We start from the raw sequence: 22,656 nt of genomic DNA on the forward strand, positions 1-22,656 counted from the left end.
GGGTTTGGGATAAGGAATTGGATTGGGGTGGGGGTTGTTATTTTATGGAGTCGAGGGAAGACTGGCTGGAACTCTGCTTGTCTGGGCTGGTTTGGTGCGTATTTGGTGGACGGTGATGCGATGGTTTGTTTGATGGAGTTGATAGATAGATACATAGTTGGAGGTGAGGGGGTTGGGAATATATTCTATTCTGTGCATTCTATTCCTCGTGTTCTGTGAACACCACGCCTTTCGTTCATTCGTTGGTTCGTGAGTAGTTCTCAAAAGGCCGTGGTTCATGAAAGCGGTGAGCCCAAAAGTCGAAATAAATCCGGCAGAAACATGATTACCGCCTCCATCAACCCTTGGAACCATAACCATGTGGAGCTCCAAGATACTAAAAACTATATTACTGTTCGTAGAAGAGCAATTATTTCCACCAACTTCATTCACCCTGATGAGGTTACCCTTCCCTCTCATCAGGCGCCCACGATGCCTCCCCCTCACCCGGCCCCATAACCGCCGCCGAACCCTCCTCACCCTCGCCATCGAGACCTCCTGCGACGACACCTCCGTCGCCATCCTCGAGAAGCAAAAGGCCAAGAGCACTCTACACTTTCATGACAAAGTCACCTCAGATAACCGCGCATTCCAAGGCGTCCACCCCCTCATCGCGCTAGAATCGCACCAGAAATCGCTTGCGCTGCTGGTTAACAGGGCGTTACGAAGCTTGCCGGAGAGGGAGGCTGGATCGGCTACTTGGGGGAATGCGGTGCAGATCCGTGGTGCGAAGGGGGAGGCGGATACGCTGAGGGAGAAGCCGGATTTCATCACCGTTACGAGGGGGCCGGGGATGCAGTCGAATCTCATGACGGGGTTAGATATGGCGAAGGGGTTGGCGGTGGCGTGGCAGGTTCCGGTGCTGGGCGTCAACCACATGCAAGCCCACGCCCTGACACCACGGCTTGTATCATCACTCAACGCATCCTCGGAATCAGCCGAATCACATCCCCGGTTCCCCTTTCTCTCTCTCCTGGTGTCGGGGGGGAATACGATGCTCGTTCACTCTAGTGATATAGTCTCGCACTCCATTCTTGCTGAGAAGACGGATATACCCGTCGGCAACGTGCTGGACAAGTGCGCGCGCGATATTCTGCCCAAGGCATTGCTGGAGAATGGGAAGAGCGTCATGTACGGTCCGATGTTAGAGGCATTCGCGTTCCCGAATGGGGCGAAGGACTACGATTATACCCCACCTGAAACACAGCGCGGTCTTAACACCATGAAGACGACCCAGTTTGGCTGGGCTATCAGACCGCCGCTGTCTGAAGACAAGTCATCGTCTATGGAGTTCTCATATTCGGGACTTGGCGCTATAATACGCCGTATTGTAGAGAGTAATCCAGAGATGTCAGATCCCGAGCGCCGACTCCTGGCGCAAGAGACGATGCGAGTCGCGTTTGAGCACTTGGCATCGCGGGTCCTCCTCGCTTTGGGGACGCCGGAGATGAAAGACATATCCACGCTCGTCGTGTCGGGGGGTGTGGCGTCGAACCAGTTTTTGAAGTATATGCTGCGGTCTCTTTTGGATAAGCGGGGATTCAAAGGCGTGGAGGTGGTGTTCCCGCCGATGAGTTTGTGTACGGATAATGCGGCTATGATTGCGTGGACGGGGATGGAGATGTGGGAGGCGGGGTGGAGGAGTGGGTTGGAGGTGAGGAGTTTGAAGAAGTGGGCTATTGACCCGGAGGCTGGTGATGGGGGGATTATGGGAGCGGAGGGATGGATAAGAGCGGATGATACCCAATTGTAGTATATATGTAAAATATAATGTCTTGTAATAATATACGAAGGTTGGTTGGATTCTTCATTGTGATCATCATACTGTGGTGCGGTGACTGCAAAGCTTCGGATTGTCCAATCCCTGGTATCATTCTCGTCGAGCATTCTCTAAGAGAATCTATGTTTGTGAGAGTGTATATTGTATCTCTATATTATATATTACACATCTAAACATCTAATCTAAACACACGGAAGAAACCAAAACTTGCAAAGGCTAACACTATCGGCAATTACCACTCATACGTCCCATACCTCCTCCCATACCCATACCTCCCATACCTCCCATACCTCCTCCCATACCCATACCTCCCATACCCATACCTCCCATACCCATACCTCCCCCATAACCCATACCGCCCATACCCATGCCGCCCATGCCGCCCATCGGGTACCCCATCCCCATACCCCCCACCCTTCTATACCCCCGTGCCCCAAACCTCGGTCCTCCTATAACAGTCGGTCCCATACCGGCATTCATAGACCGCCGGGGCAAAGTTGTCCGCGGATACACCGCTGGTCGCGTGCCGAGGAACGGACGGGGCCGCATAATCATTTCATCGTGGAGGCTTGAGCGAGGGCCGATGGGGAGACACATTGTTGATTTGGTTCTGTGTCAGACGGAGGAGGAGGAGGAGGAGGAGGAGGAGGCTTAGGTAAGTGCAGGTGCTGCCTCAGGGTAGTGAGACAAGTGTGTGTAGGTAGTGCGGTTTTCTTGATGGAGGGTGGACGAGAGATTTTAGATCGGATGAAATAGGTAAGTTGATAATGGGGAATGTATATACTCAAGCACTTTTGTGAGTCGATGATTCATGACATAACCGGTTCCAAGTCTTATAAGTAGTGTTTATGTTTCTCACGGCGGCTTATAACATGGGGTTTGCTGAGTCTTGGTGGGATTTGGATGGGGTTACTCGTGAGACGGCTGGCTTGTGTGCCATTGTCGCCAGTGTCCCTTATATGTGCAACTGATGCCGACGCATCCCTATCATGTAGTTATTCAAGCCTCAAAACTTATGATGCTATTGTGTATAAGCATATAATTCAGGGTTTTGAGGCGTTGCCAAACTGCCTGCCCGTACGCAGGATGACGTACGCTCCAGCCCAGAACCCAACCAATGATTAGTGCAACTTTGACAACATCATGATATCATCGTGCTTAGAGCTCCCCCACGATCATGCTACCCTTACAATAAAGCAAGGGTCGTGTGGACGATTACCTACTGGTAATTTTTTATCTCTTCGCACTCACTCTGGAATAATATATTCCTTCTAAAAAACAAACTTTTTCGTTCCGATTAACTAGCTACGAGATCGCCTAGCTTGTTGATATTTGATATTGACCCCCAAGGTACGCTTACTGTTTACTCACCGCGTGATTCAGTGCGGGGTTTTGATTCAGAGAAAGAAGGTGCTGACCACGTCGCAGTTGATAAACATATAACACACCCTGAGAACTGAGAATCCTCTTTTACAATGTAAGTCAACAATCCAAATTTCAATTTCTCAAGACATCATGTTCGGTCATCGCAAGTCTTGGAGCACCTCTTCCTCATCGGAATTCAAGTTATTTCCGCTGTGAGCCCTTGATATCTCACATTACTGCGCTTTTGCACGACGTAAAGCTAACGCCCAGCTTAGGAATAGAGCAGCACTCTCCATTCGCTCGGGCGGGAACAAGAACCAGGGCGGCTCCTCACAAGGGGGTTCGCGCCGTGGCTTCACCTTCTCCAGCCTGCGCGGAGCCGGCCAGCCTGAGCTGTCCAAGAGACTCTTCCGCCTCATCAAGACCCAGAACAACCTCATCGGCGCCTACGAAGCCGCCGGCAAAGAGCGTCTTTCCGTTGGCACACAGCTCTCCGACTGGGGCGAACAGACGGGCGATGATGCCATCTCCGAGCTTTCCGACAAGGTCGGTGTGTTGCTCAGTGAGTTGGGCGAGCAGGAGGATGTCTACGCGCACAACCTGGACGATGCCAGGTCTGTTTTGAAGACGATCCGAAACACGGAGAAGAGCGTCCAGCCGAGCAGGGACAACAGACAGAAGATCCAGGATGAGATTCACAAGCTCAAGATGAAGGAGCCAGAGAACACGCGACTGGTGGTCTTGGAGCAGGAGCTGGTTAGAGCAGAGGCGGAGAACCTGGTGGCCGAGGCCCAACTTACCAATATCGTATGTATACTGCATTATCAATTATCTGAATGCCTGCTAACACACCTCTAGACTCGCCAAAAGCTCAAGGAGGCTTACGCCGCGGAGTTCGCTGCCACCATCGAGCGCGCAGAGAAGCAGATCATTCTCGCCCGCCACGGCCGCCGCATGCTGAACCTCCTCGATGACACTCCAGTCATTCCAGGCGACACTCGTCCCCAGTTCGAGCACGTCGACCAAGCTCGCCAGATCCTCAACGACGCCGAGGAGGACTTGCGCGACTGGCGCCTTGAGGCCGAGGACGTTCCCGTTTCAAACCAGATTGATTCGAACCTGATGCCCACCAGTGTAAGAGCTGACACCAGCTATGAAGGCGAGGAAACTTTGCAGACTATCCCATCAGTCGATGAGAGCCGAACCCAAGGAGGCACCTACCTTCCCCACGGCACGACATTGGTGGGTGGAGGAAGCTCGAGCGGCGCAACGAACGGACAAGGCGGAGCTTCGAAGCCGAGGGCGACCTTTGTTGAGGATGTTGACACCCCTAATGTGACTAGAGAGAGAGCTGAGGTGGTTTGAATTTCATCAATAATGGGCGGTGGAGGAAGAAGATGGAGAGGGATGAAAGGGCGTTTGGAATGGAGAAGGCATCCTTCTTCGTGGGGACTCGGACTCGTTGCTTACGACCATATCACGAATGGTTTTAATTATTGTGCTGCTGTTTCCGTAGAGATAGTCTTTCTAGTAAGAAATTGTATATTATAAAATGAGCCAAAGTTCAAAGTTTAAAATTCCGTCGTTGAAGCTATCATCAACTAAGTCTCAAGTTCAGTCTAAATTCAGCATCCCTGTAAATCGTGCATCACATCACGTGATTCATGCAGCTGTGTTCGCGGTTACAGCATGCCTGTTGTGACGCGAGCTCTCGCCTGCCTAAGCTCCAGCAAGCCCATACCAACAACGCCCAACAAGACAAGCTCTCATCAACCTCACCACCACATCTCCATCACATAAACCACACCCGAAACCACATCCTCACGACAGATTGGAGGCACAGACGTCAAGATGGACTCTCTCGTCGCCCGCTACAGCAGGCCGATGTTCGCGAATGAGGGATACGCAAAGGAGCAGCAGGAGGAGCTGGAGCTGGTCCAGGAGGTGCCAGCGTTAAGTCTGAAGTTCGCCATGCCGCCCGTTGCGCAAGTGAGTTTATATCCACTCTCTCCCTTCACACGGTTTCCTTGAAATCAAGCCACCTCCAGACGTTGGAACGACGGAATGCTGACATTACAACCGTAGCCGTCATCATGGCTCCGCGCGGCAACAGACGATTACTCCAACCCCAACTGCCCCATCAAGATCGCTCACGGCACAACGACGCTGGCTTTCAGGTTCCAGGGCGGTATTATTGTGGCGACGGATTCGAGAGCTACGGCTGGGAACTGGATTGCCTCGCAGACAGTGAAGAAGGTTATCGAGATCAACAGCAGCTTGTTAGGCACGATGGCTGGTGGCGCAGCCGTAAGTTCCCTCAGTCCCTCAATCCCCTTCCTCCCCAGACGATCGATCCCAGGACCAGAACTGACGAATCCCCCAACAGGACTGCCAATACTGGCTCGCCTACCTAGGCATGCAATGCCGCCTCCACGAGCTCCGCCAAAAGCGCCGCATCACCGTCGCCGCCGCCTCCAAGATCCTCGCCAACATAGTCTACAGCTACAAAGGCATGGGCCTCTCCATGGGCACCATGTGCGCGGGCGTGACCCCCTCCGAAGGCCCCGCTCTTTACTACATCGACTCCGACGGCACGCGGTTGGCGGGCAACCTGTTCTGCGTCGGCTCTGGACAGACGTTCGCGTACGGTGTGCTGGATGCGGAGTACAGATACGATTTAACCGAGGAGGAGGCGCTGGAGCTGGGACGACGCAGTATTCTTGCCGCGACGCATAGGGATGCGTATTCGGGTGGGTATATTAATTTGTATCATGTTAAGGAGGAGGGCTGGGTCAAGCATGGGTTCAACGATACGAATCCGATTTTCTGGAAGACGAAGTTGGAGAAGGGCGAGTTCTCGAATGTGACGAGTGAGTTGGTTTGAGGGGCGGTGGTACGATAGGTGTGTGCTGTGTTTCCGATGGGATGGGGTGGGAATGGGGACGTGGGGAGTGGGATGGGATGGGGAGGATAATAACCGGAGAAAGGAGTACGATAGTAGCTTTTTTGCATCAAGATATTGGCGGGAAGTTCGGGGCTTTGCATGACGGAAGACTGAGTCGGAGACCGTTCGAGAGGGGGGAAGGGGACGGGGACGGGGACGGGGGACTCGTGTGTATTTTAGCTGTCGTGGGCGCGAGGAATAGAGAGTTACTTTGATCTACCCGTCAACCGCTGCCATTCTGCCGCTCATGTTCATGCATGTTATGACACTTATATTCTACACCACGGCCTATTTACAGATATATCATCCCCTTCCGCCGCATCACCCACCCCATCCTTCCTAACCCCCCCTCCTACCCCCTCCATTCCCAACCCCCCTAACACTCCACTCCTCCCACCTCACCCCCTCCACCTCATCTTCCCCCTCCCACCCCCCCGCCACCCCAGCCCACCCCCTCACAAGCCCCCTCCAATAACACGCCTCCGCCGCCTGCCCCCCCATCCCTCCCAACAGCACCTCTTCCCTTCCCCGCCTCGCTATCCCCTCCGCCACCTCTGGGTTTGCTCTCAACCATATAATCGTGTCTTCTAGATCCGACCAATCCGGTTTCACGAAGATGATGTTCGCTTCGGAGGGGGGGTAGGAGGGCCATTCGGGGTGAGAGGTAGGGGGGGAGGGGAGGGTGGGTGAGTAGAGAGGGCGCAGGAGGTGGGTGGTGGGTTGGAGGTAGGTTGGGGGGGGAGTAATCAGCACAGAGGCGCAAGCTTGGTGGAAGGCGAGGCGGCCGGAGTATGTTACGCCCTGGGTGGGTTAGTTGACATTTTTTTTAATCCTTTGCTCACTTTTAGAGAAAAAAAAGGGGGCGATACGTACATCAGTGTAGATGATATACTTATACCTACAAAACTCCTCAATCCGAATCTCATTCCCCTTCTCCACCACCACCCCAGTAGTAGCATTCTTCACTTCCGCCCTTCCAGCTTCTATATCCGCCCACTCCTTCCCTTTCGCCACTTTCACCAAATTCTTACGCAGGTCTTTATTCCCAATCGGACTAAACCACACCGTCCCCCTCCAAACCGCCTTATCGATCTTCTCCCTCCACCTCGCCTCCCTCTCTATCCCCGCTATCCGATCGAGCACGGCGTCAAACGGGCCCACGAGGGGGTTCGGCCACGTCCAGTGCGAGAAATGGGGCATGGGCCAGTGGTTCTGGGCAGGGGAGGAGGGGGTGATGGCGGGGCGGGCGAAGGACCAGGAGCCAGTGCGGGGGGTGTCGGAGACGGTTAGGGAGAAGGTTGTTGGGGGGAGGGGGGTGGGGGAGGTGAGGATGGCGCGGTAGAGTTGGGAGAGGACGGCGAAGCGGTACTGGGGTTGTTTAGTCTCGGTTTTTGGAGATGGAGCGTGCTGGTGGAAGTGGAGGGGGGGGAGGCTTACGCGAACGGCGTCTTTGGACATATCATTTTCGCGCTGGGCGAAGATGATGTATAGCTGGATAACATGCAGTTAGCCTAGCTTTCTATGTGGGACGATGTATGTGAGAAATGAATGAACAAACTCACCTTCCCATCTTTTATCCTCCCCCTCACAGGCCCGAGTGAGTTCTCGGGATCATACGTATCCTGCACGAACTTCCCCCTCGCAACAGCATCATCGACTTCCTTCAGCAGCCCTGGGAACGCAGTCCTGCATTGTTCCTCCGTCAATGAGCGGGAGCGCAGGGTCTCTTCGGATGGGTAGTGGTTTGCTCTACTGGTGGAGTAGTTTGGGACAGCTATTTGGAAACTGACGGAGGAGCGGAGGGTATAGAGGATGAAGAGGATAAGAACGCCAAAGAGAAAGATGTGGGAGAAGGAAAAGACCATGCTTGAGGCTATGAGGGCCATTGCATCGCCAGTCTACGCCCCGGAGGGACATCTGAGGAGGTATACTGCACCGTGTGAGAAGGAAGTCATTGAGACTGGACATGGTGGCCATAATAACCAACTGCGCAGTCCGTCCAGAGAGGAAAGCTCAATGTAACCACCACCTCGACATCCCCAAGTGACCAACCAGCAAGGTATGCCCCCATACCCATCCTCCGCACCATCTCAGTCACCCCTCCAAATCGAGAAGTTAACCATTCACGGAACCAAACCTCCACCTCCTCCCGGGCCGTCAAACTCTCACATCCCTGACCCTCTCCTCTAGCATTATCAGCACCAGTTGTGTTGCTGTGCTATGCTCAACGAGGTATCAAAGCGGGGTTCGGGGGGGTTTAATCAAAAAATAAATGAAATTCCACGCAGCGCAAATGAAATAACCCGCGTCCGTGTGTAGATTTCGAATGCTTGTTATTTTGCCGTTTCATGCAGCTAAACTAAGCTGGTCTTCTTGGGCCGTTCTGCTCCAGGCCCCTTGAAGGGAATCCTGGGGAAATACGGGTAGTGGTTTCCGACGACGCGGGGGAGGTGGAAGTAGTGTACTTCTCCATAGTTGTAGCAAACTAATACTCCTATGCAAAAATACAGCCAAGAAAGAACAGCATCACCTTCTCTACAGACACAGCTATCTCCTATCACCCATCAACCTCATCCTCTCGATGCGTATATATAAAAATAAAAGACAAAAAAACAACAAAAAGATAATCCTAAGATATTGCGTGTTGCAACTGCCGTGAATCGAACACGAACCTCCACCTTGGAAGGGTGGAATCCTAACCATTGGACCACAGAAGCGGATTTGTTTTTGATGTACTGAGCTTGCCTATTGTGGATTATAAATGAGGGACGGAGTAAAAATGGACCGTACCAAAAGCAAAAGAGTAAAATTAATACGTCAGTCGGTTTGCCCACCAGACGTCATCAGAGAGTCTTTTATCGATTATCCGTACACAGAAACCTGGTCGTCGCCAAACACACAAAAACAGCACTCGCCTCGCCTCGCCTATCCCCATCGCCAAATCCTCGTCCTCCATATAAAAAATTAGCAAAAAAAATATACCCAAAAAAGGCAAAAAAACATCAAAAAGAACAGGTCGTACCCGGGCTCGAACCGGGGATTCGGGAAAATTGTTTATATGTATACACATAATCAAAGTGTTTAATCCAATTTTGAAATTGAATCCGAATCAAAATCCCACGTGCTAACCACTACACTATACAACCAGTGGATATAACCGAGGACCAGTATTGAGGATTATATAGGTGATTGTGATGCCTGAGGACGCTCAAGGGACAGTTACAGGGAAACGAACGTTGGCGAGATATGGGATTAACCCTTTCTTTCTCACAGTGGCACTACTTCAAAGTTTGCAACTATAAAATGTTTGAAAGTAATGTATTGTATTGTATAACAATCCCATTATCCATAACTACACCCGTATCTCCCACAACTTAATCTTCCCCTGCTCATTCGCAATAGCCAAAAGCGAGCTCGACTGATTAAACGCCACCGCGCTCACCCTCCCCAACGGCGTCTGCCCAGTCGGCCAATTCCTATAAACCGTGCAGCTGGGGAGATGAATCAACCTCAGCGCATCCCTCTTCCACTTGCTAGAAATGACCAATAACTGTCCATCCGGGCTGATCTCCAAACAACTCGTCGGCGTCGTCAATTGCTTGAACACCCTCGTCGGCTCTGGTCGATTCGGGATCTTCACCTCGCCCTTGTTCGTCCACGCCCGGCGGTCGTAGATGTTAACGATACCGCTCGATGACCCAATAACAACCCATCGATCACCACCAAGCTCTTTCTGCCCACTTCGTCCACCAAGAGTCAGTACCGAGGTGCCAACCGCGCCTTCGTCTTGCCAGAGCGCGATAAAGGATTTACTCTCAACGCTCCACTCTCCGACCTCACCGCCCTTCCCAGCAATCGTGAGACCTTCTCCATCTCTCCACCACGCGAAATCAGCAACACCATTCCGTCCCTCGATTCTTGCTGCGGCGATCCATTGGCACGTGTGCGCGTCTAGGATATTGACGATTCCACCTCCCTTCTTCGAGGAGCCGATCAAACCCATATAGCGCCCACACGGCGACAGCTTGAAGCGCTCCATACTGCGCTGCTCGTCCTTTTGCCCATAAACACTCGTGACCTTTGCAATATCGCCCGTTTCCAGATTCCAGCTATGGAAGTAGCGTCGACGACCAGAGAAGAAAATCTTATCGCCAGTAGGGCCGAGGAATGCGGTAGTGTGTAGAGGGGTAGATTTTATGTGAACGGAAGTGAGGAGGGGATTTGGAGTCGGAAGCGCATCTGGCGCAATGTGGTGGAGGTAGATGGTTGCTGCTGGCCCGGAGGAAAGGAGGACGGGGTGGATGGGGTGGAATTGGAGGGAGCTGATCGCGGATGGTTGGACCATGGGTATATCGCGAGTGCGCTGGATGTTTATGACTTCAGGGCGTAGCTTGCCGCGCTTGGAGTCCGCGGACGCGGTGATGAGGGAGTTGGAGCTGCGGAGGAGTTGTGCGAGGGGTTGGGCGGAGAGCGATTCGTCCATGTCCATGTCGTCGTCTGAGAGGGAGGAGCTGGATGAGGCGGAGGACCTGCGGCGGCGTTTGGAGGGCGGCTCGGAGGTGGAGGCCCAGTCGGGGACGGGGTTTAGGCGCTCGAATTGTCGCCTTAGTCGCTTTACGTACTCTGGTCCCGTCACCATGTCTTCTGCTTCGCTGACTCGTAACTTGCGTAGTCGAGGGTTTCCGGCTAGGGAGATGGTCAGCCTCTCGTCGTCGCTGTCTTGCCAGGCTGGCTCGTCGCCGTCGGATTGTTCGTCGTCTGATCCGGGGCGTGCTATTAAATCTCTATCGTTGACTTCCGAAGGGCCTGCATCCATAAAGAAAAGCTAGAATATATGTTAGCGGGGGTTATAAAAATCGGATGCGCCAAATAGTAATACCTCAGCATCATCGACGTCTTCCAGGTTTTCCCCCTCCTCTCCCTCCACATCCAATTGAGATTCATTATCTTCATTGTCCGCCTCAAGATCAAGATCCCCCATCGTTTCCTGCCCCAGCTGAGCCATAAACCCCGTATCGTCACCAAGCACCAATCTCGCGAGTTCATCCTCATCCTCCCCAGCGTCCATCATCTCCACGCTCTCATTGTCGCTCTGTTCCCCATTTTGCTGGGAGAACTCTGATTGCGCCTGCTTCTCCACGGACTTTTGATCGCCGGACGATTTCTTTGAGCGTTGTCGTGCCATTATTTTCTGGTGGTACTTGGCGTCGCAGCGGCAGCACTGCTTTCTAACTTTTTTTATGATTTTCCGTAAAGATAAAAGACATGGAGATCGGCGCTAGAATTCGATTGGTCCGTGCGCGACCAGCGACGAAATATTCTGAACCACTTACCACTCATGGGGTTACAGCAGTAACAATTCAGTTTTGATAAATTCATGTGCTACGCATATTTTCACTTATTTATTGAAACGGTTTCTATGTCTATAATACTATAAGCGAAATTGCTTGTTGAGAATGGTATATTGGAATGGAAGTGATTGGACTAAATTATCCAAAGTCCCTCTATCTCTACTCCGTTGTTATACACTATGTACCGGCCACCCAGCAGCCTGGTTATACACGCTATCGTACATTAACTGGCCTTTTTCCAGCTCCCTACAACTGCCATCGCCTCCTTCCCACCATCTCGTACCCTCGAGTCTCCCAGGACATCCGATAGACATCTCCACGGATCTCTCCCACCACCCCACCTCAGAACGCTCTCCTTCATCCTCTCCCCCCTTTCCCTATCAATACTTGCCCCGTCCTGTCCACCCTGGAACACCACCTTCCAGATCCGATCTGCTAGGACTTGATCAAATAAGTAGCTGTAATAGGTACTACCGTAGCCGCTGAGATGCCCGAAGAAACCCTGCCAGCTCGTCCCTTCTGGGTCCTGTGGTAACATCGCATGCTGCCTCTGGATCTCGTGGAACACTTGCGTGGAATCAAATGACTTATCAAGCGGTGCCTCCGAGTGGTATGCTTGATCAAGCATCGCGAGGATGATTTGGGACTCGGTCTCCACGCCGCTGAACTGCTTATCAACCGCAAGTTTTTCCTCCACAAGTCGGTATGGGAGGGGTTGGTCAGTCTCATAATGCCTGGCAAAGAGACTGAGAACAGTAGGATCAGCCGCGAAGTGTTCCATAAGTACAGACGGCAACTCGGCGAAATCGGTGGCACAACGAGTACCAGAGACTTCTTGTAGCGAGGTGCGGCCTAGGATAGAGTGAATTGCATGGCCCATTTCATGGAAGAGGGTTTGCACCTCGCTGAAGCTGAGGAGACTGGCTTTAGCTGATGTGCGGAAATCGCAGATAAGCGCGATGGTAGGGAGTTGCCTCAGAGAGCCAGAGGCACGCGAGGTAGCCATGCCGTCGTTGGCAGCCTCCTCAGCCGAGGCAAAGATGCGGTCGTGGGAAACGGCAGCTTCTTGAACCTCCTCTTCTGCAATTTCACGCGAACAACGGAGTGTGAAATGTGCCGGGTTAGGCGACTTTCCAGGTCGTGAAAAGAGGTCACAGTAGAGCACAGCGACGTGTCCGTCAGTCTCTGAGATCACATCGAGGCGGCGCACATCGTTGTTCCATGCTTCTCCGTGAACGGTTTCTCGAGGTGCAAATCGAATGCCATAAAGTCTTGTAAACAAACGGGACAAACCTTGCATGACGGTCCCAAGGGAAAAGTACGCCGACAGAAAGTCGGGGTTCCGAGATTTGGAGCGCATGGACGATCGCAGCTGGGACATGTAAAAATCCTTGTCCCAAGGTTGCAGCCTAGCAGATGTGCCATTTGTATGCCTGTCTTTAAGTTGCTGTAGTTGATCAACCTCCTGCTTCGCCTTTGGCTTGTTCCCTTCGGACAAGGCGCTCAAGAATTGATTGACAGACTCTGGGGACTTCGCCATCTTATCCCCTAGAGCTAGATGTCCATAGCTTTCGTATTGAGTGAGCTTCGCCAATTGTGCTCTCTTTCTCATCAAGTCATCGAGTCGCCGAATCTGTGCAGGGGAGGACGTCCTATTTGCAAGAAACAGATCTCTCCGTACGCTTTCATCTTGGACGGATCTGATGGCTGCAATGGAAATGTCACTGTGCGTTGGTACCACAGCAGATCCCCACCTCGTGACACTCCTTACTAGGAGGGGATCCATTCCTTTGAGCTTGCCACTTGAGAATTGTAGTTCTCGCTGTGCTGGCTCCATGGACTCCACGAAATCATGACCAATTTCACTAATTTCCTGCGATAATCGTACGAACTTTTCTCGAATCGCTTTTGGTAGGGCGATGGCCGATTTTGTGAAATCCTTCTTGAGGGCTTGTGCAACAACCATCTCCTCTTCTGTCCATGTTGCTGTAATTTCCGGGTCGGCCATAGCTATCCCCAGCTGCTCATTAAGCCCCGTTGTCGTGTTCAGAACGTTCATAAACTCAAACATCATAGAGTGAGCTTGCGAGGCAGCGTATTGTATCCTCTCGTCGGGGTGTGTAGCTCGGACAAAGTCTGAGAGATCGATAACCCGGCATAGCATATCACTCAGTCTATCCAAATCTCTGGCGATGCTTTGATATTCATGCTTCGATGATGCATTCAGCACCTTGCTCACAATTCGTTTCGCCTTCTGAAGATTTGCATCGGCAAACCGTTCGAATCCTTTGGCATTGACAAGATATCTATTCTGGAAGAGCCCTATATTGTGCCCTTTCGCGCCGGCTTTGGACGAGGAAGAGAATTCCTTCCAAAAGTCCTTCGAGTCAAATATCTGCCTGAGAGTCCTCTCATCGTGAAGTGCTCCTGGAGCTGAATTGTCGACTGGTTTTGGTCGTGATTCGCGATCGATATATTGTGTTGCCGTACTATATTGCAGGCGCGTCTGGGCTCTGTATCGGTTTGAAATGCATTTTGCACATACCCACGGGCGATTACGTGCTACCGTAAACATACTCTTCTCCTCTCGCTCACATAAACATGAAAATATACAAGAAATTCGATATAGAACCCAGCGCCGTCGTTTGGTTCCCGGTTCTGGAAATAAGGTTTATACGCGCCGCCGCTTTAAGAACTATCCGATAGCGCATACTTCCGCGATCTGCCGCTGCCGCGACCAAGCTTCTGAGCCGACATCAGACATTTCTTCAACTGGTCAATTGAGTGTTTACGCCAGGTTCAATTCAAGCGATGTCTTTCTCTCCGCTCCTGCGATCGGTAAGAATAATTGAACAATTCATATCGACAAGAGCTAACTGGTTATAGAGGGCAATTGCACCCGCAGCCACTGCTTTGGTGGGCGCGGCTGCCATCCTCTATCCCAAAACCACTCTCCATGCCGAGGAGGTTAGATCAGAAGACGTATGGTATTCGCCTGGAATATATGTATCACAATGCTAATAATGTACAGTCCAAGCGGAAATCGATATACGATGACGAGCCGACAGCCCCCGCATCAACAGGCGCCGAGTCGTCTTCGCTCGTGACAGCTACCCGTCAGGCGCAGAAGTCACGCCAGTCACCTACCGACCAACTTGCTGTCCAAATTGGCAAGACTCGTCTGTTCATCCACGCACATGTCGCCGCTGCCGAGGATAAGATCAACTCGGCGATGGACTCCCTCTTAGCCCTCGAGAACAACTTCACAAGCACGATCGCTTCTTTGGCGCCATCGCGTGCGTCCGGCGAGAGGATCATGCCCGGTGCTGTATACGTGCTTGTTGCCGCCATGGCTGGTAGCATTGCCACCCGCAACCGCAGCATACTTCTCAGAGGGTCCGCCCCTCTAGCAATCGGTGTTGCGGCCGGCTGGGTCGTTCTCCCGGTAACCATGCGCAACGTCAGCGACTTGCTGTGGAAGTACGAGCAAAAGTTCCCAGCTTTGGCCAATGGGCACTTGAAGGCGAAATCTGGCATTGAGCGTGCGATTTATATGACAAGGGTGCACACAGAGCAGGCGGTTAGAGTTGTTGACGAGAAGGTCGGCGAGGGAAGGGAAGCGGTTGAGGGATGGGTGAGCAAAGGGAAATAAATGAGCTGCGGTATGAGTCGAGCTACTGTACAAAACTTCCCTTTTTGTTTAAGATATAAAATAAAGCATTAGAAATCACGTCAGTATGGAATCATCTGTTAGAACTCACGGCCGTTCTCAAGCCGAGTCCGCTGGTGAATTTTGCTCAAACAACAAGCCACAATTAACATTATCCTGTAGGGTTTTTGCTAACAACCTCACTCTCAAATATACAAACACCAACACTAGTCGTCTGCCCACAACATGATTCTCCTGTCAAAACCGGATTCATGGTTCGTCATGGGCTATCAAAGGAGGGACTGGGGGACCGATTCCCTGTTCTGGGTTAAGCAATTGTCCTACTCCTATAGCCGTCCTAATTCTCTGCACGTTGACTAGCTTTCCGAGGAGATTCGCTTCTTTCCGCTCGCTGTGGTAGTCGGTAGGAGTCAACTGACTGTCTAAGCCAATATATGGCGGCATGTCAAGTTGATATGCAGCTGGGATCAAATACCCATACGGGTTGACTCCTCTATGACTATCAGGGCCCCTGTTTCTGTGCTCTGGTTTTTCGATTTGGCTGACACCTCCATCACCGTCAGGCCTGCTGTTTCCGTTGTCTGGATTTTCGATTTTGCTGACGGCTTCATTACCAACTGTCCCCTCGTCTCCATTGTCTGGTTTTTCAGTTTGACTGACAGCTTCATCATTAACTGGCCCCCCGTTTCCACTGTCCGATTTTCCAATTTGGCTGACACCTCCATCACCATCAGGCGCCCTGTTTCCTATGCGTGGGTTTTCGATTTGGCTGAGGATAACGCAGTATCGGGCTTCACAGCTATCCGGCGTATATTCTCGGTTGCTAATGTTCTTTGCACGCGATTCCTTTGTCATCTGGCGTGAAATTCGGGGCCAGAAGGCCAGTATCTCGAAGCCGTAGCGGGCTCTTATTCCAGGAGGCGTGGCATATGGGATTTGCTCGAGGAGAAGACTGTCTTCCGCGCCTGTCCAGGGGCTATCTGTGTCTGGGATGCTGTACCTCGGATTTTGATATTGCCCTTCGGGATAAAGAGGGTGTGGGCTGCCATGAATATACTTGCTGGGCGCGTGGTGGTAGTGGTGGAGCGTTCTATGGCTATCGGGTTCGTTATTTGGAAGCGTAGGTAGCATGATTAAACGCTCCTCCTGACAGGCCTGTTCCAGCCGGTCCAGCTCTCGTCGGACGAGCTCCTGCCGGACGGGCTCCCACCAGGCGGGCTCTAGCCGGGCTTGCTCTACTCGGGCTTGCCCCTGCTGGGCTTCCATTGTGATTAGTAGAATATTAATGTAACTCATATAAATTCTTGTGTATTTATGTTGGATTGTTTGAACCAAAAGAGGTAAAACGAACTGCTGTCTTAGTTTGATGTCCTGAAAATAAATCTATAGAGGGAAGGAGCGATGTTGAGTCGAAGACTTAGTGTAAGTGATATAATATGAAGTATATGAAATGAAAACGGCCAACAAATGACCGCCTGGAATGGTTGGAGCACTAAGAGTAATAGAGGGTTTCAAGTCCATGATGATATATATAATCATGAGAGCTATTTTGATAACTCAGTTGTATTTAATATTACCTTCTGCCGGCCTAATCCGCCCAGAATTTAAACCCCAAGGCTTGTGTTAGAGCCTTGGGACTTGTAAAATCTAATAGTTGTCAACCTGGAACGTTCCACAGTTTGTCCCCATCTCAAGACTTGTCTTCCATCTTCCTCCTTTCCATTACTTTCAGCACATCCGCCGCGCTATTAGCATCACCCTTCCTCTTCTTCGGCCCACGCTTCCTCTTAGCCTTCCCATCGCGTCCACCTTCATCCCCATCATCGTCACCGCCCCAATTAGAAAGCTTGATCTTCTCATCGCCAAAGTCCTCCTCATCAGCAAACCTGCTGCTGCCAAATCCCATGTCAATATCATCAGCATCGCGATCCTGCGATTGAAGCATCTTCTGAAGCTTTGTCTCGCGCGCCGCGTCTTCTTCTGACTTGGCTTCCTTGACTTGACCCCCGATTTGCGACGCCTTTTTCAATGCAGCCAGAATCGTAGCATCTCCAAGAGCGGGCTTGGCGGAGGTTTTGGATGTCGTTGCCGTCTCGCCGAAATAATTCCTTGCTTTGACAACAGCTTTGGGTCGTGGAGGCGGTGGCATAGACAGCTTATCAAGTGAAGCCTTCTCCTCTTCAGGGGTTTGACTCGGACTCGGGACATCCTTGCTCGGTGCCTTCGCAATTTCGCCATCTTCGGCCTCGACCTCGGAATCCACATCATCCTCTAAGCCAGCGAGAGGATCATAGTCGTCTCCAGCATCATCGAAAATGTCAAAGTCCTCATCTTCTTCAATCGTTGGGGTCGGTATATCAGGAACCTCCATTCCGAGCGGTGCTGCATCTTTATCCGGCATTAACAAGGCATGCTTCTCTTCTTTTGGTTGTTCCACCTGCACCCGTCTAACCTTTCGCTTCTCATTCCCATGCTCATCCACAGTTATAAGCACTTCTCTCCCTCTTTCATCCCTTTCGATCCTTGGCTCGGCCCTTGAAGCGCCCACCTTCTTAAACTTCGTACCGAGTGAAGGTCCAGCCTTCGCTTTCGCCTCTGCCCTTGCGGCCTTCAGTTCAGCCAATATCTGATCTCTATTCCTCTTCTTTCCAGGAACTAAAGATGCCCTTGCCATCTCTCCGTGCTTAGCCACCTTCTCCCGGGCCACAGGGACAATCTCTTTCTCTTCCAGCTTTTCAAACTCGTCGTCGACGTCAACCTCATCTTCTTCCGTTTCCGCACTTTCATTCGATTTCCCTTGCAGCACATCTTCACCCCTTCTAACCCTCTCCAATAACTTGTAGTCGAGCCCCTTCATCAAATGCACACTGTTCACATCCCCACCAATAATCTCATCTCGCAGCTTCTCAAAGGTCGCTTGGTCGATTTGTTGTAACTTCATCATCTCCTCCAGTGCCTTGACTCTTTCCGCCTTCTCATCCTCCACCTCAGACTCTCGCATTTGTGTTCGATCAACATATCCACTTGCGAGTTTTGCGCCTTTCGGTGCGGCAACCGATCGGAATTTCTTCGTAGGCTGCTGCCCAGAGGCTTCTCGCTGGCGCTCTGCAAGTTGTCGCGCGAAATCGTTGCCTCCGGAGGTGGCCACAGATCGGCTAAAAGGGACTGTTAGTTCTCATTCTGGTATATAGGTAAGAGGGGGGGACATACGGTGTCATAGGTATGCTTGAACGCATCCGTGAACCAAGGGCTGTCGCGCCACCATCGCGGCGTGGGGTGGCGCCGAGTGTCGCCTTATTATCGCCATTAAGACTCTGCCGCGCAGGAGTATCAAGTACCAGCTTCCGAAACTGCTGATTGTTCATGGTGACGGTTGTTGCAAGAGAGTGTAGAGGGTTTGGGTTGTGGCAATGGAGTGCAGCACCAGTTCACATCAGCGGCGATGCGAGGCTGCGCTTTGATGGCGAGGCTGTCGACTTAAATTTTGGTGCTCACCACTTATCAGCTCATCCCTATCTATCGAAAATCTAATGGTAGAATTCCTCCCTCTTATTTTGATTCTGGGTAACTGGCCTATTGAAAAGTTGAACTGCAATATAATAAATTATAGCTCTGATCGTGAGTTTCTATTGATCTATAGTTCTGAAAAATACTCAATACAACAATGAGTTTTATGAACAATTCCCACATCAATTCTTGCCCACAGCATTTATCGCATCTGCCTTCTCCAAACAATCCTCAATAACTCTCCAAAAGTTCTGCACATCGAGACTTCTCGGAATCTTCACTCCCTCTTGCCCCGGCGGCAAAAGCGTGGCGATCGTCCTCCCCGTTTCCGTCTTCCCCTCCAGAGCTTCAGCGTGAGTACCCTCCGTGATAACCTTCACGTTAAACCTCTCACGTCTACCCTGTTGTCCCTCCTCATAGTCGTATAACGCTATGGCGTATTCAGTGCCTTCAAACATTGCTGCTACTGCAATTGGATCATGGAGGGGTGGCCCTTCTGACAATCCGAAAACTTTGTCGTATGTTTCGGCGAAGAAGCATAGTAATTCAACCAGCATAGTTCGGAGAACTGATGGGGTTGAATCAGAAGGGCCTTTCTTTCCATAATGCAATAGTTTGATAACGTCTTTATTGGCGAGGACCTGGTGAGAGACATCTAGAGGGATAAGAGTGGTCTTAGCTGCCAACTCAGGGAGGTCGAATATAGTTGCTGCTGCCTCGGGGTCTACAACTATATTGAATTCTACCCGGTGTCAGTAAATAAAAATCAACGTTCAAGTAACTCACCTGCATAAGGAGTCCAATTCCCGTATCGTTCAGTGCTACCCACCTTGCCCATCGGTGCAGCAGTAAACCCACCACCAATAGCGCCTCCCATGATAGAAAGGCCTTTAAGATGCCCAACTACAGCTGGGTACTTCATAACCAGCCTGGCAACATTTGTTAATGTGCCCGTTGCCACGAGCCAGCAGGTGTTTGGGGGTGTTGCAAGTATGGCTTTGGCCATGGCATCAACTGCTTCAATCGACAAATCCGCTGGTCGAGCTGGCGTTGGAAGCAGGTCAGTTCCAGCTAGCCCGGATTCACCTGGGAAATTTGTTAGCAGCTATACCTTGAGATCCAGCGAAGCGTTTCTATGCCGAATATTACATACCATGAATAGCATCAGCATGGACGGCAGGCCGAACCAGCGGCTTGCTTGCCCCTCTGTAAACCGGGATATCTGGTTTCCCAATAGCCGTCAAAACACTCCCTGCGTTTGCCGTCGTGTTGACTAAGGCTGCATTTCCATGAACGGTACTTATGCCCAAAAGATCTGCGGCTGGATGATGAGCTGCTAGTAAAATAGCGAAGGCATCCTATAAATGGTGGTTAGCAATTAGTCGCGGGTTGAGATGTCCATATGTCCTAGAGTCAAGGTTTCCAGCACTCGAGGGCGGCAAAGATTGGTCTATCATGCACAGAATTTGGCACGAAGACGCGCCACCGTCTAATAGACAGGTGTTGTCAAGCAATAAGGGGGACAAACATCATGACCTTACAATATTAGCCACAGCATCCGTAACTTGATAGAAAAAACTTTACCAGGATCGCAGTCTAGCCATACAGGTATTTTATTGGTTAACGTCATCTGAACAGCGAATATTCAAAAAAGGAGCCGCCGGGCTGTTGCTTTGGACGATATTGAATCCCTGATATCCGGACTCCAGAGCGTGGGGTACAAATGGGCCAACCCCGCGATCTGTTTACGTAGGCCAAATAGCGGTTCCACTTTTTTGGGCTTATATTCACTTTTTGGCTATTTTAATTTATAGATTGACATTTCATGATTATTGTACTGCCAATTGCATGCGAATGCGAAATTTTAGGGAGTTGAAGATGATTTATTTGATTGTGTTGTAATGCAAAATGGAAGTTGTGATCAAAGCGTAAATTCTTGAGAGATAAAATAATATATGGAAATAAATACAAGAAACTATTTTAGCAGTTGATATAAATAAACAAAACAATTATATGTATCAATATTAATACACAAATTTTATTTACTGTCCAGTACCAGAGTTCATGTAGCCGCTTCAAATTAAGAAAAATAAAATACAAACACAAATACACGTCGAGTATCAATACCGACTGATCCCCACCTACCAATCCTTCACTTCATGTCTGTCATCATGTTCAACACCTCCAGCAGCCCCCCTAGCATTTTTAATCTCCCACTCAAACTCCTTTAACGCCCTGAGCTCGCTCCCAACAAATAGTCCTCCGATCAAACCATCAATTACCCCAGCGCTCAAACCCAATGTGGATAGCAGCATGAGCAAGAAGGACACAAAGTTCCTCGGAGACCACCATATGGCAATAAGACAGCCGATGGAGATGACAAGAGACCCAATAAAGTGGTACAATCTCCATCGCCGCTGCTTCCCTTCTCGGAGCGTGTAGGAATAGATCATTTCCAATATCTCATCATATGTCGAGGGCGGGAGATACGAAACACTCAAAGACCTATACTTCTCGGATCCACTTTCTGTATGGCCATGTGTGACCGGTGGGCTGGAAAGCGCCACATTACTCTCCTGACCTGCAATACCACTCCATCGGAGTGTAGCTCCGACCGAAAAATGATCACTGAGAGAGCATTGAAATGTAGGATGCGGCTCCGTCATGCCAACATAAGCAGACTCCACTACCCACGCCCCAGCCTCTCCGTGCCTCTTCCCATCACCTGCAAAGATGTAATCAAGTCGCTTGGCCTTTGGATCGCTAGTACTGAGCGGTATGGTAATGGCAGGTTTCCCCGGGCCCAACTTTTGCTGCTTTTCCTTGCTCCATCTCCACGTATTCAGCACACTGTCACAGGTAATACCGTTTTCGCTCAGGTTCATCGCAGCAGTTGGGACGCCTCGCATCCTGGCTTTCTCACTCTTGTCGATCGCTGCTCCTAGACTAGAATCTGGGTGCAGTGCCCGCCATACGTCTTGGACAGGTGCATGTGACGTGACTAGGCGATGGGCTAATGAGAGTGGAATCATATTAAAGTCTCCCAGAGCTATGGCAAGGTGACCGCGGTCTGCTGCCCCTCGGATGAGTTTTGCAATTTCCCATGCCTGAGCGGTCCTGTGGCAAATATAGGAGTCATGTGGCTCGACTTCGTAAGGAGCATGGAGCTGGGACCGTGTTAGTAGGTTGATAAACAAGGAAGGGGATAGACTGTACATGAGTTGTAAACACTTCGACAATATCCTTAGGACCTGAACCTATGCGAATTCTTGCGCAGGCAACACCCTTTCCGACGTACCAATCTCCCCTGAAAAATGCAGTTGGCCGCCCATTAAGTCGATATGGCACCATGGAACTCTCCTCTATGGGCCATTTTGACAATATGGCAAGACCTGCTCCAAAGATTCCACCGTAGTACAATTTACCATATGGCAATATATGGCGAGTTTCCTTTCGGATCGCTACATAGTCCTCGTGGGTCCAGAGTTCTTGGAGCCCAACGATTTGAGGTGTAGGCTCGGCGGTGACAATACGCTTCCCAATTTCCAAAAGCCGCTCATGTTGAAGCGTCGAGATATACTTGAGCCCCCAGCAGTTGAGGGTTAATATGTGAAGCTCCTCAGGCGTGGAAGCCATTTCGACAGCTATGCTTGGAAGTGGCGTTGGCTGATATGGGATATATGGTGGCATAAGACCTTTCAAGAGCAATTGCTGTTTCTTCTTCAAATCAGTAGAAAGGCTTATTGCTGGCAATAGTTTAGATAAACAAAATAACTGAAGAAAGTAACGGGGCTCTGGAATACAAACTTGCGAAGATATGGCACGGGATTTGGAGTCTGGAGTACGTTGCGAGAACATGGCCTCGACGCGCCAAGAAGGTCATAGCTCCGCCCCGCCAACGCCACCCACCTTCAACAAACTTTCGAACGTCATCCAAGTTGCTGGCTATGAAGGAAGTCACCAACACGCTTTTATCTATTATCCTTATATTTTTTGAGAA

General features: G+C 50.8%; 11 protein-coding genes and 2 non-coding genes across 13 annotated transcripts; 4 read left to right on the forward strand and 9 right to left on the reverse strand.

Moving 5' to 3' along the window:
• Positions 1-368: 368 nt before the first annotated feature.
• VE01_06441 (uncharacterized protein) lies at positions 369-1,792 on the forward strand (the record flags this gene model as incomplete). The annotated part of the gene is made up of 1 exon (XM_018275889.2): positions 369-1,792. Exon 1 carries the CDS (start codon positions 437-439, stop codon positions 1,790-1,792), a length of 1,356 nt encoding a protein of 451 aa, XP_018129538.1. The 5' UTR covers positions 369-436.
• Positions 1,793-3,319: 1,527 nt separating this feature from the next.
• Positions 3,320-4,741, forward strand: VE01_06442 (uncharacterized protein). Its single transcript, XM_018275890.2, has 3 exons — positions 3,320-3,396; positions 3,460-3,991; positions 4,043-4,741. The coding sequence occupies exons 1-3, from the start codon at positions 3,335-3,337 to the stop codon at positions 4,547-4,549; spliced, it is 1,101 nt and encodes a 366-aa protein (XP_018129537.1). The 5' UTR covers positions 3,320-3,334; the 3' UTR covers positions 4,550-4,741.
• A 179-nt stretch (positions 4,742-4,920) lies between these two features.
• PRE2 (proteasome core particle subunit beta 5) lies at positions 4,921-6,324 on the forward strand. The gene is made up of 3 exons (XM_018275891.2): positions 4,921-5,173; positions 5,270-5,491; positions 5,571-6,324. The coding sequence occupies exons 1-3, from the start codon at positions 5,036-5,038 to the stop codon at positions 6,066-6,068; spliced, it is 858 nt and encodes a 285-aa protein (XP_018129536.1). The 5' UTR covers positions 4,921-5,035; the 3' UTR covers positions 6,069-6,324.
• Positions 6,325-6,467: 143 nt separating this feature from the next.
• VE01_06444 (uncharacterized protein) lies at positions 6,468-8,536 on the reverse strand (the record flags this gene model as incomplete). Its single annotated transcript, XM_018275892.2, has 4 exons — positions 7,691-8,536; positions 7,566-7,619; positions 7,002-7,496; positions 6,468-6,929 (listed from the first exon to the last, which is right to left on the reverse strand). Exons 1-4 carry the CDS (start codon positions 8,012-8,014, stop codon positions 6,468-6,470), a joined length of 1,335 nt encoding a protein of 444 aa, XP_018129540.1. The 5' UTR covers positions 8,015-8,536.
• Positions 8,537-8,772: 236 nt separating this feature from the next.
• On the reverse strand, positions 8,773-8,845 carry VE01_06445 (the record flags this gene model as incomplete). Its single annotated transcript has 1 exon — positions 8,773-8,845. It is a non-coding gene; the product is annotated as a tRNA-Gly (tRNA).
• A 295-nt stretch (positions 8,846-9,140) lies between these two features.
• On the reverse strand, positions 9,141-9,274 carry VE01_06446 (the record flags this gene model as incomplete). Its single annotated transcript has 1 exon — positions 9,141-9,274. It is a non-coding gene; the product is annotated as a tRNA-Gln (tRNA).
• Positions 9,275-9,457: 183 nt separating this feature from the next.
• Positions 9,458-11,492, reverse strand: VE01_06447 (uncharacterized protein). The gene is made up of 2 exons (XM_018275893.2): positions 11,008-11,492; positions 9,458-10,953 (listed from the first exon to the last, which is right to left on the reverse strand). The coding sequence occupies exons 1-2, from the start codon at positions 11,311-11,313 to the stop codon at positions 9,481-9,483; spliced, it is 1,779 nt and encodes a 592-aa protein (XP_018129553.1). The 5' UTR covers positions 11,314-11,492; the 3' UTR covers positions 9,458-9,480.
• A 210-nt stretch (positions 11,493-11,702) lies between these two features.
• On the reverse strand, positions 11,703-14,243 carry OCT1 (Mitochondrial intermediate peptidase; the record flags this gene model as incomplete). The annotated part of the gene is made up of 3 exons (XM_018275894.1): positions 11,703-13,985; positions 14,057-14,137; positions 14,193-14,243. 3 exons carry the CDS (start codon positions 14,241-14,243, stop codon positions 11,703-11,705), a joined length of 2,415 nt encoding a protein of 804 aa, XP_018129552.1.
• Positions 14,234-15,344, forward strand: VE01_06449 (uncharacterized protein). The gene is made up of 3 exons (XM_018275895.2): positions 14,234-14,317; positions 14,366-14,461; positions 14,511-15,344. Exons 1-3 carry the CDS (start codon positions 14,291-14,293, stop codon positions 15,129-15,131), a joined length of 744 nt encoding a protein of 247 aa, XP_018129551.1. The 5' UTR covers positions 14,234-14,290; the 3' UTR covers positions 15,132-15,344.
• Positions 15,345-15,398: 54 nt separating this feature from the next.
• Positions 15,399-16,415, reverse strand: VE01_06450 (uncharacterized protein; the record flags this gene model as incomplete). Its single annotated transcript, XM_018275896.1, has 1 exon — positions 15,399-16,415. One exon carries the CDS (start codon positions 16,413-16,415, stop codon positions 15,399-15,401), a length of 1,017 nt encoding a protein of 338 aa, XP_018129463.1.
• A 158-nt stretch (positions 16,416-16,573) lies between these two features.
• On the reverse strand, positions 16,574-18,581 carry VE01_06451 (uncharacterized protein). The gene is made up of 2 exons (XM_018275897.2): positions 18,360-18,581; positions 16,574-18,304 (listed from the first exon to the last, which is right to left on the reverse strand). Exons 1-2 carry the CDS (start codon positions 18,512-18,514, stop codon positions 16,840-16,842), a joined length of 1,620 nt encoding a protein of 539 aa, XP_018129464.1. The 5' UTR covers positions 18,515-18,581; the 3' UTR covers positions 16,574-16,839.
• A 110-nt stretch (positions 18,582-18,691) lies between these two features.
• On the reverse strand, positions 18,692-20,358 carry URH1 (Uridine nucleosidase 1). The gene is made up of 5 exons (XM_059463799.1): positions 20,241-20,358; positions 20,185-20,192; positions 19,810-20,014; positions 19,443-19,742; positions 18,692-19,398 (listed from the first exon to the last, which is right to left on the reverse strand). Exons 1-5 carry the CDS (start codon positions 20,284-20,286, stop codon positions 18,839-18,841), a joined length of 1,119 nt encoding a protein of 372 aa, XP_059319624.1. The 5' UTR covers positions 20,287-20,358; the 3' UTR covers positions 18,692-18,838.
• A 345-nt stretch (positions 20,359-20,703) lies between these two features.
• Positions 20,704-22,473, reverse strand: ISC1 (phospholipase C type enzyme). The gene is made up of 2 exons (XM_059464244.1): positions 21,873-22,473; positions 20,704-21,823 (listed from the first exon to the last, which is right to left on the reverse strand). The coding sequence occupies exons 1-2, from the start codon at positions 22,344-22,346 to the stop codon at positions 20,798-20,800; spliced, it is 1,500 nt and encodes a 499-aa protein (XP_059320227.1). The 5' UTR covers positions 22,347-22,473; the 3' UTR covers positions 20,704-20,797.
• Positions 22,474-22,656: the final 183 nt, after the last annotated feature.

The sequence above is a fragment of the Pseudogymnoascus verrucosus genome (assembly GCF_001662655.1).
Source record: "Pseudogymnoascus verrucosus strain UAMH 10579 unplaced genomic scaffold scaffold_28, whole genome shotgun sequence".
NCBI lineage: Eukaryota > Fungi > Ascomycota > Leotiomycetes > Thelebolales > Thelebolaceae > Pseudogymnoascus > Pseudogymnoascus verrucosus.

What these genes read in the sequence shown, in the direction of transcription:
- VE01_06442 (XM_018275890.2), top strand. Translation starts at nt 3,335, where the DNA reads ATGTTCGGTCATCGCAAGTCTTGGAGCACCTCTTCCTCATCGGAATTC. An exon ending in GAATTCAAGTTATTTCCGCT is followed by an intron (nt 3,397 to 3,459) that starts GTGAGCCCTTGA and finishes CGCCCAGCTTAG; the next exon opens with GAATAGAGCAGCACTCTCCA. An exon ending in AGGCCCAACTTACCAATATC is followed by an intron (nt 3,992 to 4,042) that starts GTATGTATACTG and finishes ACACACCTCTAG; the next exon opens with ACTCGCCAAAAGCTCAAGGA.
- PRE2 (XM_018275891.2), top strand. Translation starts at nt 5,036, where the DNA reads ATGGACTCTCTCGTCGCCCGCTACAGCAGGCCGATGTTCGCGAATGAG. An exon ending in CCATGCCGCCCGTTGCGCAA is followed by an intron (nt 5,174 to 5,269) that starts GTGAGTTTATAT and finishes TTACAACCGTAG; the next exon opens with CCGTCATCATGGCTCCGCGC. An exon ending in CGATGGCTGGTGGCGCAGCC is followed by an intron (nt 5,492 to 5,570) that starts GTAAGTTCCCTC and finishes ATCCCCCAACAG; the next exon opens with GACTGCCAATACTGGCTCGC.
- VE01_06447 (XM_018275893.2), bottom strand. Translation starts at nt 11,313, where the DNA reads ATGGCACGACAACGCTCAAAGAAATCGTCCGGCGATCAAAAGTCCGTG. An exon ending in AAGACGTCGATGATGCTGAG is followed by an intron (nt 10,954 to 11,007) that starts GTATTACTATTT and finishes CATATATTCTAG; the next exon opens with CTTTTCTTTATGGATGCAGG.
- VE01_06449 (XM_018275895.2), top strand. Translation starts at nt 14,291, where the DNA reads ATGTCTTTCTCTCCGCTCCTGCGATCG. An exon ending in TCTCTCCGCTCCTGCGATCG is followed by an intron (nt 14,318 to 14,365) that starts GTAAGAATAATT and finishes AACTGGTTATAG; the next exon opens with AGGGCAATTGCACCCGCAGC. An exon ending in AGGAGGTTAGATCAGAAGAC is followed by an intron (nt 14,462 to 14,510) that starts GTATGGTATTCG and finishes AATAATGTACAG; the next exon opens with TCCAAGCGGAAATCGATATA.
- VE01_06451 (XM_018275897.2), bottom strand. Translation starts at nt 18,514, where the DNA reads ATGAACAATCAGCAGTTTCGGAAGCTGGTACTTGATACTCCTGCGCGG. An exon ending in TCAAGCATACCTATGACACC is followed by an intron (nt 18,305 to 18,359) that starts GTATGTCCCCCC and finishes AGTCCCTTTTAG; the next exon opens with CCGATCTGTGGCCACCTCCG.
- URH1 (XM_059463799.1), bottom strand. Translation starts at nt 20,286, where the DNA reads ATGACGTTAACCAATAAAATACCTGTATGGCTAGACTGCGATCCTG. An exon ending in CCATGCTGATGCTATTCATG is followed by an intron (nt 19,743 to 19,809) that starts GTATGTAATATT and finishes CAAATTTCCCAG; the next exon opens with GTGAATCCGGGCTAGCTGGA. An exon ending in GAATTGGACTCCTTATGCAG is followed by an intron (nt 19,399 to 19,442) that starts GTGAGTTACTTG and finishes GACACCGGGTAG; the next exon opens with AATTCAATATAGTTGTAGAC.
- ISC1 (XM_059464244.1), bottom strand. Translation starts at nt 22,346, where the DNA reads ATGCCACCATATATCCCATATCAGCCAACGCCACTTCCAAGCATAGCT. An exon ending in TCGAAGTGTTTACAACTCAT is followed by an intron (nt 21,824 to 21,872) that starts GTACAGTCTATC and finishes ACACGGTCCCAG; the next exon opens with CTCCATGCTCCTTACGAAGT.